Source organism: Rousettus aegyptiacus, unplaced genomic scaffold (assembly GCF_014176215.1).
Source record: "Rousettus aegyptiacus isolate mRouAeg1 unplaced genomic scaffold, mRouAeg1.p scaffold_m13_p_7, whole genome shotgun sequence".
NCBI classification, from domain to species: Eukaryota; Metazoa; Chordata; class Mammalia; order Chiroptera; family Pteropodidae; genus Rousettus; species Rousettus aegyptiacus.
This window is the reverse complement of record NW_023416310.1, coordinates 83850452-83869219: the sequence shown is the minus strand read 5'-3', so window position 1 is coordinate 83869219 and position 18768 is coordinate 83850452. Positions and strand designations below refer to the sequence as shown.

Below are 18768 nucleotides of genomic sequence, written 5' to 3'. Positions count from 1 at the left end.
TCCAGCTTACTGGTGAATGCCCCTTTGCCTTTTGGAATCACTCTCCTACAGTTCAGCTTGAGACTATGCCAGAGGCTACTAACTTCTCTCAGCACCAGGCCCATGACTTCTGCCCCTCCTTGGCAGTTCAAAAGGTGTGACAAACCTGTTCAGACAACACTGCACACAAAAGAGGTTTTGAGTAGAGGGAAGTTCAATGTACTTTTTCCTCTCTTTCACTATGATTTCTTCAGAATTATAGTCTACCACAACGTCTCATCTCCTTTATTATTAGTTCTGGAAAGGACAGTTTGTTAAATTTGTTTAGGCTTAAATATTTTTTAAATTAGGAGTTAGTTCAAAATTTGCCAAGTTCAATATTTGTGTATGTTAGTGCCTTCCAGAAAAATATAATAGTCAAAGACAACTGCTCATGACGAGACGTCTAGAATAGAAAGAACTTTCATAAAATTCGTACTGGAAGATGACTATTGATGCAATAGCTCCACCCAAAATAAAATTTTTTAAAAATTGCTATTTTTTGCACAGTGTTATGATACAGCAAGAACTAGCACGGTTGCAAATGACTGAAATATGTGTGCTTTTAAAAATAAATTAATACTTTATGATGTGGTATCCTGTACCTTCCTTCTCCCCTTGACTATTATAATTTCTTAGAAACAATTTAATACATATGTGTAGTGCATCGTTCTGGGCCTTGTTGGAGATATGGGGCTCGCGGGTTTCCTTGAAACACAAAATCCAAAAAATACAAGTCATACCTTTCCCTGAGGCTGATCTTGCACAAGGTGAAATGGAGAACAGAGGGGGACCCAGATGGCCCAGAGCAGTAGCAGAAAAGCCACTGGAATCAGAGCCAGAGGCTTGGCTTAAGGTCCTGGCTCTGAGGCTAATTAGATTTTGGGGCAACATGGCCAAGCTTCCCTTGGCCTCAGCTTTCTCATTTGAAAAATGAAGGGACTGGAGTATAATCTCAAGAGTCCATTCAGCTCAAATGTAAACCTCCTCTCCTCCTACGAGAACCTAGATTCCTCGGAAAACCTGCCCTAGAGACCTGGCTAGGTTGTTTATTAGCTTTCTGGAGCTAATATCCGTGAAATGGGTATAAAACCCCCTGCCTATGTTGTCATGGCAACTAAAACAATGTAGGTCACAGAGCTCTGTAAACTGAACAGGGCTGAACCCATGTGAAATCTTATTTTTATTCCCTCAAAGAGGTAGATGAGTGAGAGAATTAAAATGCTAGCCTTCCCAAAGTTATGAATGTCTTAGTAAAGATCAAAGGCCCCTAGCTAAAGAGATGAGACTCTCTAACAGAAGAATTCTAAGCATCGGCTAGAGTAGGGTGGGAAAGCCCTTCCTGCATTTTGAAGAGGTCCCCAAATATTCCTTATTGTTTTTAAACCTGGCTGTTCAATCAAACCATCAAACCTCAGGAAGACTTTCCTGGTGGAGCTCACAGACTTGCCCAAATTCCAAAGAAGAGCTAAATGGAGGGAAGAGAGAGTCAGAAGTAAATGTTTTGTTAATGAATAAAATTCCACATTTCACTCCTGAAAACTCTCCTATTGTTTTGGTCCATCAGCAGAAGCACAGAGCTGGTTTAATAGGTCACAAGGATGTGGAAAATTCACCATGACAGGGCCTCACCTGAGAAATCCCCAGCTGAAGGGGGCCTTTGGGGGCATGCAGTCCACCCAAGGCCCTGTCTTGTAACCAGACAGATAAAGCCGTGGGCTAGAAAATCAAGATTCCTTTTCACTTTTCCACAATTACAAAGTCGTTTGTGGAAGGCCCTGGGAATCATTTATAACTGAAAGAACAAGAGATGCCGCTTTCAAACTCTAGTTTCAATAGGCCTGAGAGCCTTCTGGAAACCCAAAGCCACGGCACCATTTGCTGCCCCCAGAGAATATGAACAACAGATAAAACGAACCCAGCCCGGTGGAAAGAAGGGTCACAGTGGAGCTTGGGCCAGATTCTTAGTAACATTCAGCCACGGCCGCAACTTTCCCTTCTCTGTAATTTCTGAGTGCCTGAGAACTTGAATTCATTAATTCATACCCCTGTTTTAAATTCCCACCCCTCAGGGAGCCTGTGAGAATACTGACACATCTGTGTCAAACACCTTCCAAGCAGTCACAGGGTAAGGACTGAGGTAGGGTCTGTTCTTCAACAATCAGGGGACTGCAGACCCAGCTTGTATGAGCTGCTAGTCCTCATGGCTTCCACATCCCCAGTGGACGCTCCAGGGACCTGGCTACTGCCACCAAGGGAGCCACCATTTCAATCAGACCTCCTCAAACAGCCTTACTACTAATTTCTCCAATATCTAGGTGGCAACTGAAGCCCAAGGGTGCTGGAAGGCACAAACGAAAGCTTGCTAAACCCACCATGTCTGGAAAATGGAAAAAATTCCAGGCAATCCCCTCTGAGCAAGAGAAATAAAAAGACTTGGCGAGAAGAGAAACAGTCATATAATGTAACGCAGTTTCCTGAAATTCATTATACCAAACTTCCGTGACATATCAAAGAATGGGATGTAATTCTGCCCTGATTATTTGGGGTTTGTCATTATTAATGTTGCAGAAACACTTTTAAGCCACTATCAGTAATTTGATGAAAGGAAAAACTAACAATTCAAAAATAATCTTGAGAGCCCCGTGATTTAAAAGAAACTGCTATTAGTAAACTAAACAGCACTCTAAATAAAGAATATTACTGCTGTTAAGATATATCTGGAATTCTGAGAATTATCAGGGAAGAGTACTGAAACATTAACATCGCCATCCATATATAAGAAATTATTCAAGTATGCATTTGAGTAATTCTGCATTTTAATTTAACCCTTTGAAACATTAATCAAACCGTGGCTAATTATAGGAATTAAGGAATTAAACGATGGAATCTTCTAAAAGATATTATTTAAAAGGCAGTTTATACAATTACTTGTATAGATGTTTGCTTTAAAGAGGAAAACAGTTCTACTGTAATGAAAAGGGTCTTAGAAAATTAAATTAACAAGGGGGGACCAGGCTGATATGAAACTAAATTAGCATCAAATGCAAATTACAGGGTACTTAATGGTAGAAACAGGTGCAGAGAAGAACCCTAAATGAGATAAATGAATAAAACATCCCTCTCCACAAATGTGGAAGCTGACACAAAGTCAATGATATGAATAATTCAGCAGCCTCCACACTGCTGTTGAGGTCAGTCTGCCTTGACCTTTGAAACAGGAAGTAAAATTCAGTTCAAATTTGAGTGACTGGAAATATAGCAGTTATTTGTTTTTTGTATTAAAAAACCCACAGAATTTTTTTAAAATACAAAAACAGGAAATATGCAATAAAATTACAGTATGAACTAAAGAAACATTACATAATGAAAATAGTTAGTAAACAAAAAAATCATTAGATAAAGTTTTAGCCAAACTATATTTCAAGATAAAAATCGTAAAATTAAAAATAAGTAAAAGCATATATACCAGTGGGTAGCTTATTGATCGAACTCCCTGTGAGAATAAATTTCTAAAATTTCACCCTTACTTCAAATGATTTTATTGTGTTGATGTCAATGTAAAAAAAAAAATGTTATAATAAAAATCAACCATATATTTTTATTAGAAGTTCGAAGTAAGCTCTCACATTTATAAGATGAAATTTGGTTAAATTCAATTTTTAAAAGATCTTTAGGAAGCTACTCTTTTTTTTAATTCTTCAAACCCTGATTTAATTAATTTTGCAGCCCTTAAATTGGTTTATCTTATAAAAATGCAACCCAGGTTCTAAAAACAAATCATTTCCATAACTAAATATCTGCCATGGTTTCACATGTCTTTCATGCCTTTTTTCCTTCTTTCCATGCTTCAGAAGTATTTTGTACAGTCAACTGGTGAAAGTACTTTCTTCATTTCAAATTGAATTTGGTGCTGCTAGATATTAACATGGTGTGACAACAAACCAATTTCTACAAGCTACAAAGACAGCAAAATATATAGGGTGTATCATCCTCATCCTTATTTCACAGGATGGCATAAAAGATGTCTGATAATAGCAGTTATCTCTGCCCTCCAATTGGTTCTATTAATGGGACCCACAACGTGGCTATCTACCTTTCATCTATCTACTGAGCTTGTCAGATAAAAGATTATGTTGAAAGATGAGCTTAATTTTATTTTCTAGATTTGGAGAGGGGTAAAGCCAGACACACACACACACACACACACACACACACACACACACACACACACCATCTATGAGAGAACAGTGGTAAACTAGGTCTATGATATAATTACCATAGGAGCAAGTTGAAGAAATGCTCCTTATAAACCCAAATGTTTGGCAGAGGCAAAATTAAAGATGCAGGGTGTGTGTTTTTTTAATTATTATTATTATCATCATATCAGCTAAATCACTCCTTGCTCGACATTTAATAAAGGGCGATAGACCAAACACTGCTGATTTGAGCCTTGGCTAATGACTGACCTGAGTGAAGGTTTGTGTACAAAGTGGCTCCCCATTAAATAGGGCTCTGTGGAACCAGCTGGTTCTCATTTTGAAACAACCGGTTTCTCTATCCCCAAGTGCTAAAGAAAATAATCCCTGCGATCTATGACTACACACTTTCACAGAGGCAGCAATGAGAATTTGATTGTGGAGATAATTAAAGTCATTCTTGGAACTTCCAAGAAAAAAAAAGGGGGGAGGGGGGTCGGAAGACAGAATAGTTGATGATAGCGTTTAAAATTAAACTATGACAAATCATCCGGAGTGCAGAAGAGAGAGGAGGAACCCAAACCCTTCATGAAATTCAGTTGAACCAGCTCTGTTTTCTTCTCCACTGGGAGGGACCCTGGAGGGAGCCCTGAGATGCCATTAGTCAGGGCCACAGCACCCCCGTGTCCAGCCTGGATGCCAAGGAATGGAAGCACAGCCCGAGAAATTCCTTGTTCCTGATGACACATCACAGTGAGATTTTTTAAATTTCAAAAATAAAATAACCAGGGAGAAATTTATCTGGATTCTTCTACAGTCATTCTGGGCTGATCTGAAACACTGAGATTATTTTAATACTAAAAAAAAAAAAAGGCAAAGAAGATACAGACATTTGAAGGCATTGTTTTTTGTTTTTGTTTTAACGCTACGCTGTGCTCAAATAGCCTGAATGACATTCAGTTGAACCTACGTGCCCTGCACGCCTGCAGATTTCATGGGCTTTGGGGGGAAAAAACTAAAATATGTGTAATCTGTCTGTCTGCACTATCTGCCTTCAACAGGAAGAAGAGATGGGCTCAATGAGGATGGTTGGGGGCCTCTCCATTAACCTGATTAGTTCAGCACACTGACCTCATGAATGACACCTTAGCTGAAAAATAAGGAAGAACTTCCTCCTGGAGTAGACCGAGGAGCCCCCTTAAGCAACAAAGATGCAGCCTATCAAACGTGAGCTGCCTCTGCCTCTCCTCCCTCTTCCCGGCTTGCAGGTCAGAGGGACCAGCAGACTCCGAGCCTGATTGGATTTTGTGTCCTAAGGACAGGAGGCAAGCTCCCATCTGCCCAGGTGGCCTAGGAGAAGGCTGGGAAAAGGGATGCCCTGTGGGCAACTTCAAGCTCCTTTTTTCAAAGTCAACCAGGCACATGATGGGATTGGGGTGGGGGGACCAGGGAGGGGGTTTAGGGGAGGGAGGAGCAGAAAGAGAAAAGAGAGGAAAAAAAAAAAGAGAGGGAGAGAGAGAGAGAGAAAGAGATTATTCATTAACCCTTCAATCACACGAATAGTATGTCAGTATTATACCTACCTAAAGGAAAAAAATGGTGAATTCTTATCTTCTAACATTACATAAAACAAAGACACTGCTGAAACATATGTTACCCTCACGCCGATTTCATGTTTGATGTAATAATGTGAGATCACCAAGTTGCCATACAAAAATAAACCTTTCCCCCAAACTCTGTGAAATCTGCTCACTTGCAAAGGAAGCTCTGCGTGTATGTGTGTGTGCGCATGCGTGTGCGCACGTGTTTGTGTGTGTGTGTAATTCATGGTATGTGTAATAGACATACTAGTTAGCAGAATATATTCTTGAAAATGTGCTTTGTGAGAATGTCAACAGCAGGCTTTTTCACTTGCTTGTCTGCTCTGTGATTTACTTGATCAATTAAACAGTTAGGCAGTGAAGGGATTTGCATGGTAATCGTGTGAAGATTAACATTTTTAAGTGTAACGAATTTAATATTTTATCTTACATTTTCTGTTTCTCATCATTCTTTAATGACAGTACCTTCTCACTTTATTGTATAGTTATAACAAGGCTGTCTTTAGGTAGAGAGATGAGACCGCCAGATTCAACAATTGCATTTCTAGCTCCTCTCGATCTTTCTTTGATTTCACAAAAACGTACTCTAAGCACCTACTACACAGGAACAAGGCGATGTGCTGAGTGCTGCAGATACAGCAGTGACTAACACACACATATCACTGCCCTCTGGGACTTCCAGTCTACTTCCTGAAGACTGTGTCTGTCTCAGTAATACCAGAGAGAACGAAAATTAGACTGAAAAGGGGTCTTAGAGATCTCTTCAGTCCAGCCCTTATTTTAAAAATAACAGTCGCCTTCTATTGGATATGACTTCTGTGCCAGGCACTGTGCTAAGTGCCCTCCATGCATTATCTACCTATTCCTCACCACAACCTTATACAGTAGGAACTCAACTCTCAGCCCGCTCGTAAAGAGGAAGAACCTGGGGCTTAGAGGAGTTCAATGATCTGCCCAGAGCCCCACATTAACACTAGCAGAGCTAGGATTTGATCCTAGGTGGTCTGACTCCACAGCCTGGGGCCTTAACCCACGTGTAGACTGCCTTGGAGGAGGGCAATAAAGCCATGAGTTTGTCCAAGTTCAATACTACTGAGTCAAAGCTAACAGGCAACTTCAAACCAGGGACATATTTCTTCTGCATCATGATCCCTACTTAAAATTGCATTCTTCCATTTTTTTAACCAATATATTTTATGCTTATACTTACTATTCCAATTTATTCTTTTTTTTTTCAACTCTGAGGCACTGAAAGCTCCATGAGGACAGAAACCAGATGTGTCTTATTCACTGTTAAATCTCCAACCTTGAAAACAGTACATGGCACATACAAGAGGATCAACGAATATGTGGAAAGAAAAAAAATGAGTGACTCCTCATCGAAAGGGATGTAACTACCATGATAAACTTTGGTGCGTGGAAGGAAGTCCCAGGGCAACCATCACATTAAGAACAATAACCCACATGAAACATGTTATGTTCAAATTGCAAAAGCTGCTTGATTTCGAGCACCTGATATAGGAAAAGCCCAGGTACTTTAATCCTCACAACTCTTCAAAATCGGCATGACTTTTCCCATTTGAAAGATGGGAAAACTGAGCCCCGTGAGGCTCAGGTACTGGTAAGCAGCAGTAGAGGGATTTGATTCCTCAGCCAATAGACTCCAAAGTCTATGCCTTTTCCATCCTACTCTGCCTTCTCCCTGATTTCTCTTTGGAAAAAGCAGAGAGTGCTTGCTTTCTCTACCTGAAACGCACAAAGGTTCACTCATCAAATTAAATGAGGCCACAACAACCCAAACACTGCTCCAGCAATGGGTATAGCAATTGATGTCACGGTATTGTTTTTTAATCTCAATAGTTAAATGAGAAATCTACTAAGAAAACTGTTTAGGTAGATAAGTTTAGAGTAATATGTGAATAGGATGAATTGTGAATACCAAAAAAAAAGAAATGAGACTATATGAAATGCTGAAAACAGTAATTTTTTTTTTTACTGGGCAGCCGAGGAAGGAAAAAATCAGATGAGCACTAGAATGTGGAGTTTCTAATCACTTGCTTTGTCACTTCACATGAGTACCATTCAGATGTAAGTTACGATTAAATTTACAGTCATTAGGGATTTTGCTTTTGTTTTAAGGTACTCTCAAGAGGCCAGGATTCTGATGCTGGTCAACTAGAACTGGTGCATAGCCAGGAGAAGACACTCCCACTCCTGTAGGCAGAGAAAGAAGCACTTAATTTTTAAAAAGATATTCTGAGATGTACACCATACGTGTGAGATTGGAATCTGGCTTTAAGAAAACACCAAGTTCATGCAGAAACATGAGTTTTCTACACTGTTTGTAATAGCTTCAAAGATAACCAGGTTAACTCTTAACCAACTTTCTTTTCTAAAGAACTTTCTAATAAATAAAAAAGAGACCTATTTTTCATCTTTGTTTTTGTCTTTGTAGTGTGTGTGTGTGTGTGTGTATTTTTACATGTGAGAGTAACCAAAGCTGATATAAGTCCAGGATTCTTCAAACTAACTTTCCATTTTCTGAGGGACTTCAACCAACAGTGCATTAAAGATGGTATTTTCAGATATTAGTAACAGGTCATAATACTAATAAATGGAAAACATATTAAAAATGGAGGCAACCCCAATAGTTTATTGAGCAATTATAAATCGTAAGTAACATGACTATCTGACTTCACATAGAGTTTAAAAAAAAAAAAAAAAGCTTTAGTCAAATCATGGTTGCTTTGGAAAGGTGGAGAAGGAACAAACTCCAACAGTGAGAAAAGCTATCCAGCTGCACCCGTACCTCCTCCATGCATACCATCATCCTGATTACCCGGCAGCCTGCACTGCCCAGCACAGGGGAACGTAGCCGGGGCCCCAGCAGGGAGCCAGGCCACACGAAAATGCAGCAGCTGACATCATGCAACAAAATATCCTAACGCTTCATTTCAATAATTTCTAATTCATTGATTGAAAAAGAAAAGAATTATTTCAGTCTTGAAATACCATGTCACAAGCCCCCCCCCATATTCACACCCTACCGAGGGCTTCTTCAGACCCACTCACCACACACAGGATCAATATTTGGCCGATCGAGCAGCAAATGAGCAAAAAAAGTAGTTGCAGCTTTCCTGATATTGATTAATTATCAATTTTTTAAAGTCGACACAACCTTTACATGGACCAAAATTTGAGAATCTTACCAAAACACTATACAATGTGTATAGTAACCATGTCTAGCTTAAAAATGCACAGGTGCAATGTGATTGTCATTTGCTCTTTTTTTCCCTGGCCTGGCACCGAAAGTGTTAAAGAAAACAATAAAAGAACAAGTAAGTGTACAGGGCCGGATTTACTGGCATTTACTTTTAATCTATGGCCCTTCACTCTGTAGCTTATCGGGCCTCTGTCAGTCCTTTTTCCTCCTTTATATTTCATGAGGAGCCCCCCATGCTGCTACTGAGAGACAGAGCCCAAGTGTCTATAAGCTTTTTGTCAGGTAAAAAGAGAAGAAAAAGGAAAGGAACAAGAGGAAAAGCAAAGCTAAGAGGCATCTATTAGATGTCACTAGGCTTTTGTATTCATGTCAATGATTCAGGATTAGAGTATTTGAAATAATCTTATTGAGAGGAATCAAAAGGCCCACCGAGTGAGAGGCTGCTCTGTAGCATATGGCAAAGGCACGAACAATATCTTATTAAAGATGTGTTGGCTAACACTATTACTTTATATTATATTACAAAACTATTGTGCCTCAAACAGTTAGCGGGGTGGTATAGTTACCAAGGGCCATTTTGGAGGTTATTGTGTGGGATAGAGCTAGCTATATAATTTGCCAGCTTGTCTAGTTAAGTCATTATAAGTAGGGTTTGGAAGCAAGTTTAGAACTAGAACCAAGCACTTCGCCTTCAAAAATAAAAATCCCCAAGCACACTGAAGACCACTCTGTTCCCACAGAAAGTGGAGCCTACATTACATGGATGAAACGCCAATGGCATTCCTGCCTCAGAATCAATTTCGTTACGTTTGTATCATTTACCATATATGACACCCACCTCCTGTGGAAATATGCAGGGATTTTTTGTTTGGCTTAACTCTCTGCTCCATGAAACACACACACACACACACACACACACACACACACACACACACACACAGCTTCACACTTTAGCAGGATTAAGGCAATTAAAATTCTATTACAATAAGTACTGTAACATTAAAACCTTCATTTGCTTCTGGACAAAGGCTTGTAACTGGAGAAAGTTTGGGAGGGAGAGTTATCTTCATCTACCCACACCTTTAAAGGCAGCAAGCAACCAAAGACAAACCTGTACTGTTCACCATATTTCATTGATTGCAATTGGAGTATTTAGGTCACTTTTATATTGTCCCGGACAGTATACAGTTACAGTTTGTAAAGGGAAGGGTGGGCTGGGAGAATGGGAGAGGAGGAAGAATTGGTAGTCTATTTCAGATAGTACCTCACACAACTTAAAATGACCAAAAACAGGAACCTCAAAACAGAGTTTTTTAAATCTGATCAGTTTTTATTACAGAGCTTGCTCAGGTGCTGGCAGTAGGGAAACATGAAGGGAACTTATCAGTGGAGAGTTATACTTAGGAGGGTTTGAGGTTTTTTTTTTATTCTAAGCAACTTCTTTTAGAAAAGTAAAAGCATGTTTAATACAGTGATATATTCTCATCACAAACTGATGGTGCGAAGTTGCTAGATGACACACAGGGGACTTTGTGCTGCTTTCCTGTATTTTTCTAGAACCATTACAAAAGCAAAGTTATGACAACATGGGATAAAGAGCCCACACCGTGAGCTAACACCCTGGCCAGTCACACATATACACTGCTGATTCTCTGAATCTCTGTTAAATACATTTCTTGGAAGTTGCTGCCATTATTTCTTTTACAGGAAAACCACTGTTATTCATTATACAGCGTCTGCAGCAGTATTACACCATGTAAAAGTGCTCTGCATTATGATATATTGTCAGCGTATTTGAAATGTATTTTAATGTATCCTGGTTGTGTATTTGGGAATAGCTGATAGCAAATGGAATATAGACTGCTATTAGCTTATTGTGTTCGTTATTTTCTTATCAAGGCAGAAAACTGCAGAGAAACGTGCAGGGCTCATCTCTTATTCAGAATGGTATTATCCGATATGTGATAAAATTTAGAATGATGCTCTCTCACATAAGTCTCATACCTAATAATCACATATGAATTCCCACTGAGAAAACAAATGTTTAAGTACACTAGGATTAATAAACGACCATAAATTCACACTCGGTGTCGACACCAGCTTGTCACTTTTGGAAAAAGGAAACCTCTTAAACCAACCAAGAGGATAGCAATGATCTTGCCTGGGGCAATTTTAAAAGGCAAATTCTTCCTCCTTTCATTTTAACTGAAAATTCAGGGTTAGGAAATCAGGTGGTATAAAGGCTTATCAGAACTCCAAGAAATGCATTTACACCTTGGTTTTTCATACCCCAGACCACCATTTGTGGATCTCACAGAGGGATTATATTTAGTGCTCAGTCCTTCTAAAAACTGGGTAAGACCAAAATATTAAGAGTTGAAAGGTCAATGAAATGACGCCAAGAAACTGACCAAAAGCCTCATTTGCAACTTTAATAAAAGTATATGTTTATGTTCATGTTGGTTAAGGGCTTTATTTTTATAGAAGATAAAAGAGAAAAAATTGTTAATGAATTTTGAGACATATCTAATGAGAAAAAACAAAAAGAAGTCGTTTATTATTAAGGGGTCCAGATGCCTTCGCAAGCTTATGATTATGAATATAGGAATTAGGATGTACCCCACCCACCCTACTCAATGGCAAAAGTAAGCAAACAAACAAAACACCCACATAACTATATCCTAATTCTAAAGTTTTACTATTATTCTCCTATTAAACAAATGAACATATATGTTATATAAATACGTCAGGATCAATTTAATCGAGAAATCGGCTTGGTGATAAGACAGCATTGTACTTTTCTGAAAAGTCTTATCACAGCATTTGTATCTCTTAGATGAAGAACAGATCTGAAATGAAATTGTTTCTTTGAACAACCCTGACATGGTTAAACTTTTCTACTCATATGATGTGCATCCTGCAAAATCAACAGGTAAAATAAGCATTCTAATACTGTCACTAGTGAACATTCTATTTCAGGCAATAATCATAAACAAATCAATTAGTATTACCTACGTATAAGTGATATTGATGTGGAAGAGCTTTAGAAAATACTGGAAAAGATAAATACAGGCTTTTTTCTTCTTCTTCTTCTTTTCAGGAGACCTTTGAGTAAGTGGCCTTGGAGAACAGCAATTCCAAACAGACTAGGTTTCTCATGCTACAAAATTTGTATCTTTTTTTTTTTTTTATGTTGGATCCCAAACATAGATACAGGGATTCATATAAATGGAAAAGAAAGACAAATCTGTTAAGGTTCAAGTAAGCAAATCCAAAATTTGTAGAGGTATCTTAATTGGTAGGCTTTAAAAATCCGTGCTTTTAATATTGGCTGTGAGGAACTCAAAACTTACAGATTATTTGAGCCACGTATTCCAAAAGGACTACATCTAAATTTGCACAAGACAGGAGAACATAATTTGAGGAGCAACCTCATTCTTTATTATTTCTATTTATTAAAAAAAAAAAAAATGATCCACTCGTTAACTGCTCAGGATCCACACTACAAGGAAATGAAGAATTAGGCTCTTATTTTTTCCCTTCATTTAGCGGCCTAACTAGTCTCTCACACTGATCCTAAATTGAAAAACCAACGAAACAAACAAACAAACATTGAGCCTTCCCCTACGCTGCCCTACTGGAAATAAGCGATACAAATCTGGCAAGAAACTTTAGGGCTCTACGTGAAAGAAATCCTAGAGTATAATTTGGAGACAAAAAAAAAAATGTTTTTGTAAGACCATCTGTATTCATCCATGTCATTGCTCAAAGATAGTTTCGTGAGTCAAGGGTAGGAAAATAAAGAGTTTTGCGAAGCAAATCAAGAATGGATGGTAATCCTAACTAACTAGATACGGAATAACAGTCTGCACACTTAATATCTTCGGTTCAAGCATTAATAAAGAAGTTTCCACATAGAAAATGGAATCTTTTTATAGATTCAGAAAAACTGGGTTCCCAATTCAGACTACCCTATGTGACTTTTGTCATTATCATCTTTTCTGATTCTTACAAAGTAAACCTAATTAAGAACCTCCCTCATTAGTCTTCCAGAAAAATTAGCACAGCTTATGCTAATTACTCTTGCAAAATTTAATAAACTCGTTGAAATGGGAATAGTCTAATGAGGTTTTATTTATTGAACTAAGATAACTCCAAGGAAAAAGGTTAGGACACAAGGATATCCGATGTGGTAATAAAACTACAATTTATTCAATTTCTAAACACGAATTTTATTGCAAAGCTTTTAAATTCAAATATGAGTTACTGTGTGAATATGTTAAATCAATCTCCACCTTAATTCAATAACTAAAAGTCATTTTTTGCTTTTTACTTTAACAATAATTACTACACACAGCCCTTTACCTCGACAATAATGAAATTTGCTGTTATTAGTTCCTGGTCATCAGCTATTAAACGTAATACATTTGACTTTTCCCATGTCTACACAACCCAAATATCTCGATCACTGAACACAGCCTGGGTTTTATAATGCTTACAAGCCATTTGACATCAGGCTGAAATATAACCTGGCAGTCAACTCCAGATGCACAATTCCTACATTTACAAGAATTTTCCAACAAACTTTTTGTAAGTGACTTGATAAATTCTCACAACTGTAGAAAGTCTGGATCACATTTTTCATTGTTGCATGTTATTATAAAAGAATAAAGCAGAAACCCATTTTCTAAATCTCAGTATGCAACTCCTGATTTTATTAATTCCACTTTTTGGATAGAATATGCCAAGCTGATGTCCCCAAATCACTAACAGCAAATAATACAGCCAAAATTCAACGCAGAAATAGCTTACCCTGCACCATTGCCATATGACCAGAAAGCCTCTTCTATCTACCCTATAAATAGTTTTCCTGAATAACCACTGCTAAAAGTCTTTTGACTGATAAAAATAGCAGTGTTCTTCCAAAATCTGAAGGACAAGCAAAGGGAGCTAAAAATTATTGGGCCCAGAGGTAAAGGCGTGTTAAAACGATGTGAAATCCTAACACAATGATTGCCTGTACCCTCAGCTCTGTAATTGCATATTGTATGCATCTTGTAAAAACAGTTACTATTGCTACTGAATGTAGGCCCCATAACCTATTTTTACAAAATATGCAGGGATTCACATCCATAATTCTGGAAACAAATCTAACACTTAAGCACGTAAACAGGCATTATCAAACCAGTAATATAGAATCAAATTGGAAACTATGAAACTCAAACACGGTTGCCATTGCTTTTTTTCCCTTTGCAGCAAGTTTATGGATTTAAAAATCCTTCCTATTTTGCCCCTCCTTGAGTAAGTTCTTTTCCTGTTGTTATTCTCTCCTGTCGTTAAAAAATGGAAGTTTCACATATCGGCATAGACAAGACCGGAGCTTTTAAAACCTTTGGCAGACTGAAGGACAAATAAATTCTGAAAAACTCAGATGCAAATAAGAATAGCTAAATGGGGTTTTGCATATCGGCTGGCATCACTGCTTGAAAAGACAGTACACGGCAGACAGTGGCAACAGCCAGTACATAAACATATGTTGGGACTTGTGCAGAGGCACCCGGTTTTTTCAGCTGTTTTTAAAACTCTCTCCTCTTAAGAGACCAATATTGGCTACACACTGTTTTCTACTTTGTCAAACCAAAAAGGGAAAAAATGGAAAGGATAAATGTCATGAGCAATATCGCTAAAGCCACCAACAGTATAAAGTACGTACTTATTTTGCCTAAATTGTTTGAATTACCCCAGCCAAGAAAAGGTTTTAAGTACCCTACTGGGACAGATGCAAGGCGGCAACAATAGAAGCCACACTAATGCAATCCAGGTAACACAATCCTGTTTCAAAAACACGGGCCCGGCTAATTACAGCGCTGCTGAGTCAAGTTTCTTATGCCATCGCAACCCACAGGAACAGGTCAAAATCAAGTGTTATTCAAACCACAGTCATATCAACCTTCTATATCAGAGTCACGGCTTAAAACCAAACGAAGAACTTAAAAGCTTAACCCATTCACAAGCAAAAAAAAAAAGTGTTTTCATGGCGGGTGGCAAGGTAAGTTTCTTATCATCTAAACCAAAAGGAACTGTGGGGCAGAACAAAATGCTTATAGTTTAAAAGTTTTGGTGAATATTCGGGCTGGTCCTTTGATCACAACACTTTCTCGGTAAAGGACGAGTAAGAAAAACTTGCTTAAAATAGCAAGTGGTATTTTGAAGAGGTGTCTTTAAATGAAGCAAACAGCATAAAGGTTATACTTATTTTTTATCTTATTCATTTGAAGACTTATCTACCATTGCAGAAAAAGAAATTACATGAATGGCATGCTTGCTTTCACAGATAAGCATGCTATTCTAATTCTACAGGCAGCATACAACCTCACTACACATTAAACATTCACAAGTATGGAATTTGAATCAAGTATATTAATACTTATTTATCAAGCGAAAGTGTATGTTGTTAGTGAATATTAGTGAGAGATATCTAATTAAAATATCTGATTGAAATGTAGGCTTTATAAAGCTACCTAGCAATCAAAATCCTGTTTAAGCATGAAGAATCACCTAAATCAAAATCAACAATCAATGCTGTGACAAATTATGATGACGCACTTTTCATTTAACTGAAAAATAGTAAAGCAGCCCCCAAAAGGTAAAGAATTAGAAAGACAAAATAAGTGGGGTTTTTTAGGTCCAAATTCAATATTACCAAACCCAAAAAAGGGACTTTTGTTCAGCTGTAGATTTCTTCAGTGAAGGATTAGTCAGTCTTATTTGCAAGACTCTTTTCCAGCTAGCGGAGGGTACTAGCTTTTTTCCTAGCTGACAACTGACAGTAACCATAAACCTTCTAGGCCATTTACCTCTCAATGAATAATGCTATATAACAAATGGTTTATCATACATGTTTCCTTACAATGAATTTCAATAATTAAAATGTAAAATGAATATTTGGAAGGCAACTTTGCATAATATGTGCACACACTGACTTGAAATTGCACCCAACAACTAAAATAGATTTATTGTTCTACAGTGATTTACTTGGTCATGTCAGATTAGTAATATGGATCTGTTTAAAAACACGATAATTAAGACAAGCAAGATAAATTAATCAACTTACAATACAGTACGAGCTACGATCAAACCCAGGAAATAACAGTAGAAAATCCTGGTTCACGGATCTCTTTAAAACTGCTTTTATGCATAAATAAAACCTTAAAATGTAGATGGATTATGTCCAACAGAACTACTGTAGCTAAAAGTGATAATGATTCAAACATTTTTCAAATAAAAGTTAAATATTTATAAGCACCCAACCACATTTCATAAATCACAAACTATTATTATTTTATTTCTGAAGCTTCCTGGCACAGCACAGGGGTTGAGCCACAGAAAGTCAGAAAAGAAGAAAATATTCCTTTAGGAACATGAATCAGACACAAAACCGGAGCAATACAAGTAAACAGGCCTCCGAAGAACATTCCATATGGCTTTCCCAGGAATCGCAATAGCTCGGCGCAGCTTAAGTCATAACCGACAGGCGAATTTCGGCCACATGCATTCCTAACCCTCTCCCATGAGCGACACAAGGCAGGTGTTTCATTATAATGAGGAATAAGAATCCAGTGAAAGTAGAGTGGTCCCTACCTGTCAATTATCACTGGATCTGAGGGAGTCTCATTTCGGTTGCCACAGCTTTTCTTGTCACAACAGCGGCTATGGAGCAAAAGCAGAAGGATTTAGTACAACCATTACAATGTAAAACCATCATTTAGGCAGACAGAAGGTTCGAATTGCTGGGTTGCAAATGCTAGAATTACCACAAAGCCATACCTGGCAATCAACAGATCCCTGGGACAGAAAATTCTATTTGGGTCACCTATGGGTTAATGGCCAGGCTTAACCTCTCCCTGCACAAAGGAGGGAGGGAGAAGGACTCTCCCAGAGGCGACTGACAGCTCTACGATGGGGTCTCCCCATCACTGCCCATGGTATTGGAAGAGTTCACTGTGAAATGCACTATTATTACATCTACCCAATGAGAATATTCAGGGTTGTGGGTGGCTCAAACGTTCTTCCCTCAAGATCACACTAATTGTGTGGAACGCGTCAATAATGAGGTATGAGTGATTTCTCCCCCTCCAGTCATTTTGTATTAAATGGATTCCTTTCTCTTCTCCTTTCCTTTTTATGGGAGACGTTTCCTTCAACCACAGCCTTTTCAAAATCCTAAAGCTATAATTGTTTGCTTTTGAACCATCTTCATGAGAATAATAGAACAACACAATGAGACAAACAAGAGGCAAGATCGAAAAAAAAAGTGGAGATCAACGTGTCCTCCGATTAAGTTTTCTGGAAGTATTACGGACAGCTGATGGAAAGGCTAGCAAAGCCCTGACAGTGGACGCTCTTCATTAGGTCAGAGAAAAAGCAGCCATGGGCAAGAAGCCACCCGCTATCAAAGTCCCACCCCAGTCATGATCTTAAGGTTTTTTTTTTTTAACTGAGATGCTGCTAAAGGGTGAAAAATTAGAGTTTTTGAAAATTTCCCATGGTCGATGGATAGTTTTCATCCATCTGAGACTTGTTTCCAAATAAAATATGTGTCCACTGGCCAGTCTACACCCAGGGGCACGCTATAAAAGCATGTATTTGATCACTCAAGTTGGTGAGGAAGTTATCCAAGGGTTATACATTACCACACACCAGAAATAAAACAGGCACTTTTTTCCCTGTTTCTTACACAGGCAGGCGTGCATGAACACACACACACACACACACACACACGGCTTAGTGAATCATAGAGCCTAAATTTAAAGAGCTACCGGAGAGAACCAAACATTGACTTAATTTTTCAGGGCCCAGAAATACATTCCTGCACAGGGAGTCTTTCACCAAAGTGGGGAAGTCTCTTTCCTGGATGTAACTCTGCCACTGAGAAGAGAATCAGCTTCCAAATTTGGTGCTAACCCCGTTTGTCTCTAGAACCTTTGGAGAGCAGTAGTGAAAACTGTATCGTCTTTGTCAAGGCCCCAGCTAAAAACCACGCCACCACCTGATAGCCTTTGCCTTTCTGACTCAGAGGAAACGATTTCCCAGGCCTGAGTTCTGCTGCACCAGCACTCCGGGGATGGAAAGCCCACAGCATCCCAATAGGTAAGCAACAGGTGATAGAACAAGGGAATGAGACATACCATGGTTGGAATGCATGCAAAAAAAAATAATTTAAAAACCCAGCTCCATTGTCCCTGAACTCTAACCCTCTCTGCCTACATTTCAAGGGTGGAAAAGCATAGCGCTCAAGAACTTTGGCTCTGAAATCAGAAAGAGCTGCCTGCGCCAACCTAAGCAGGGCACTACCCTGCAGAGTCTCAGTTTCCTCGTTTGCAATATGGAGCAGTTGTAGTAGCCACCTCTAAGGGAGGGGGTGCAGATTCAATGCATTAAAGGCATGAAGCTGGCTCCTTGACGGGCCTGCTAAGGGCTCAATGACGGGCCGCGCCTTTATCACTCCCTGCTCTTTCCTCCCGCTCCAAGTCTCAGCAAGGCTGCCCTGTGCTCTGCAGAGGCAGCTTGTCACCAAAAGCAGCCCACCCACAGAGCCCAGGCCCCCTTTACCCAGGGAGAAAACCCATCAATGGGACTGCCTGTTTCTCCTTTCTGTTTTCCATTATTTTTTTTCTTTTCTTTTTCAAAACAGCAAGTAGGAACTGCAAGTCCCTGGAGCCACACC

The 18768-nt window shown here is 38.8% G+C and overlaps 1 protein-coding gene across 11 annotated transcripts in view; it reads right to left on the bottom strand.

Moving 5' to 3' along the window:
* Positions 1–18768, bottom strand: part of EBF1 (EBF transcription factor 1) — a 369063-nt gene that overhangs the window by 327789 nt on the left and 22506 nt on the right. For all 11 annotated transcript variants that reach the window (XM_016167041.2, XM_016167042.2, XM_016167043.2 and 8 more), the window contains exon 6: positions 16683–16751. In XM_016167041.2, coding sequence (XP_016022527.1) covers positions 16683–16751 — 69 coding nt within the window. The remainder of the gene's footprint in view (positions 1–16682; positions 16752–18768) is intronic.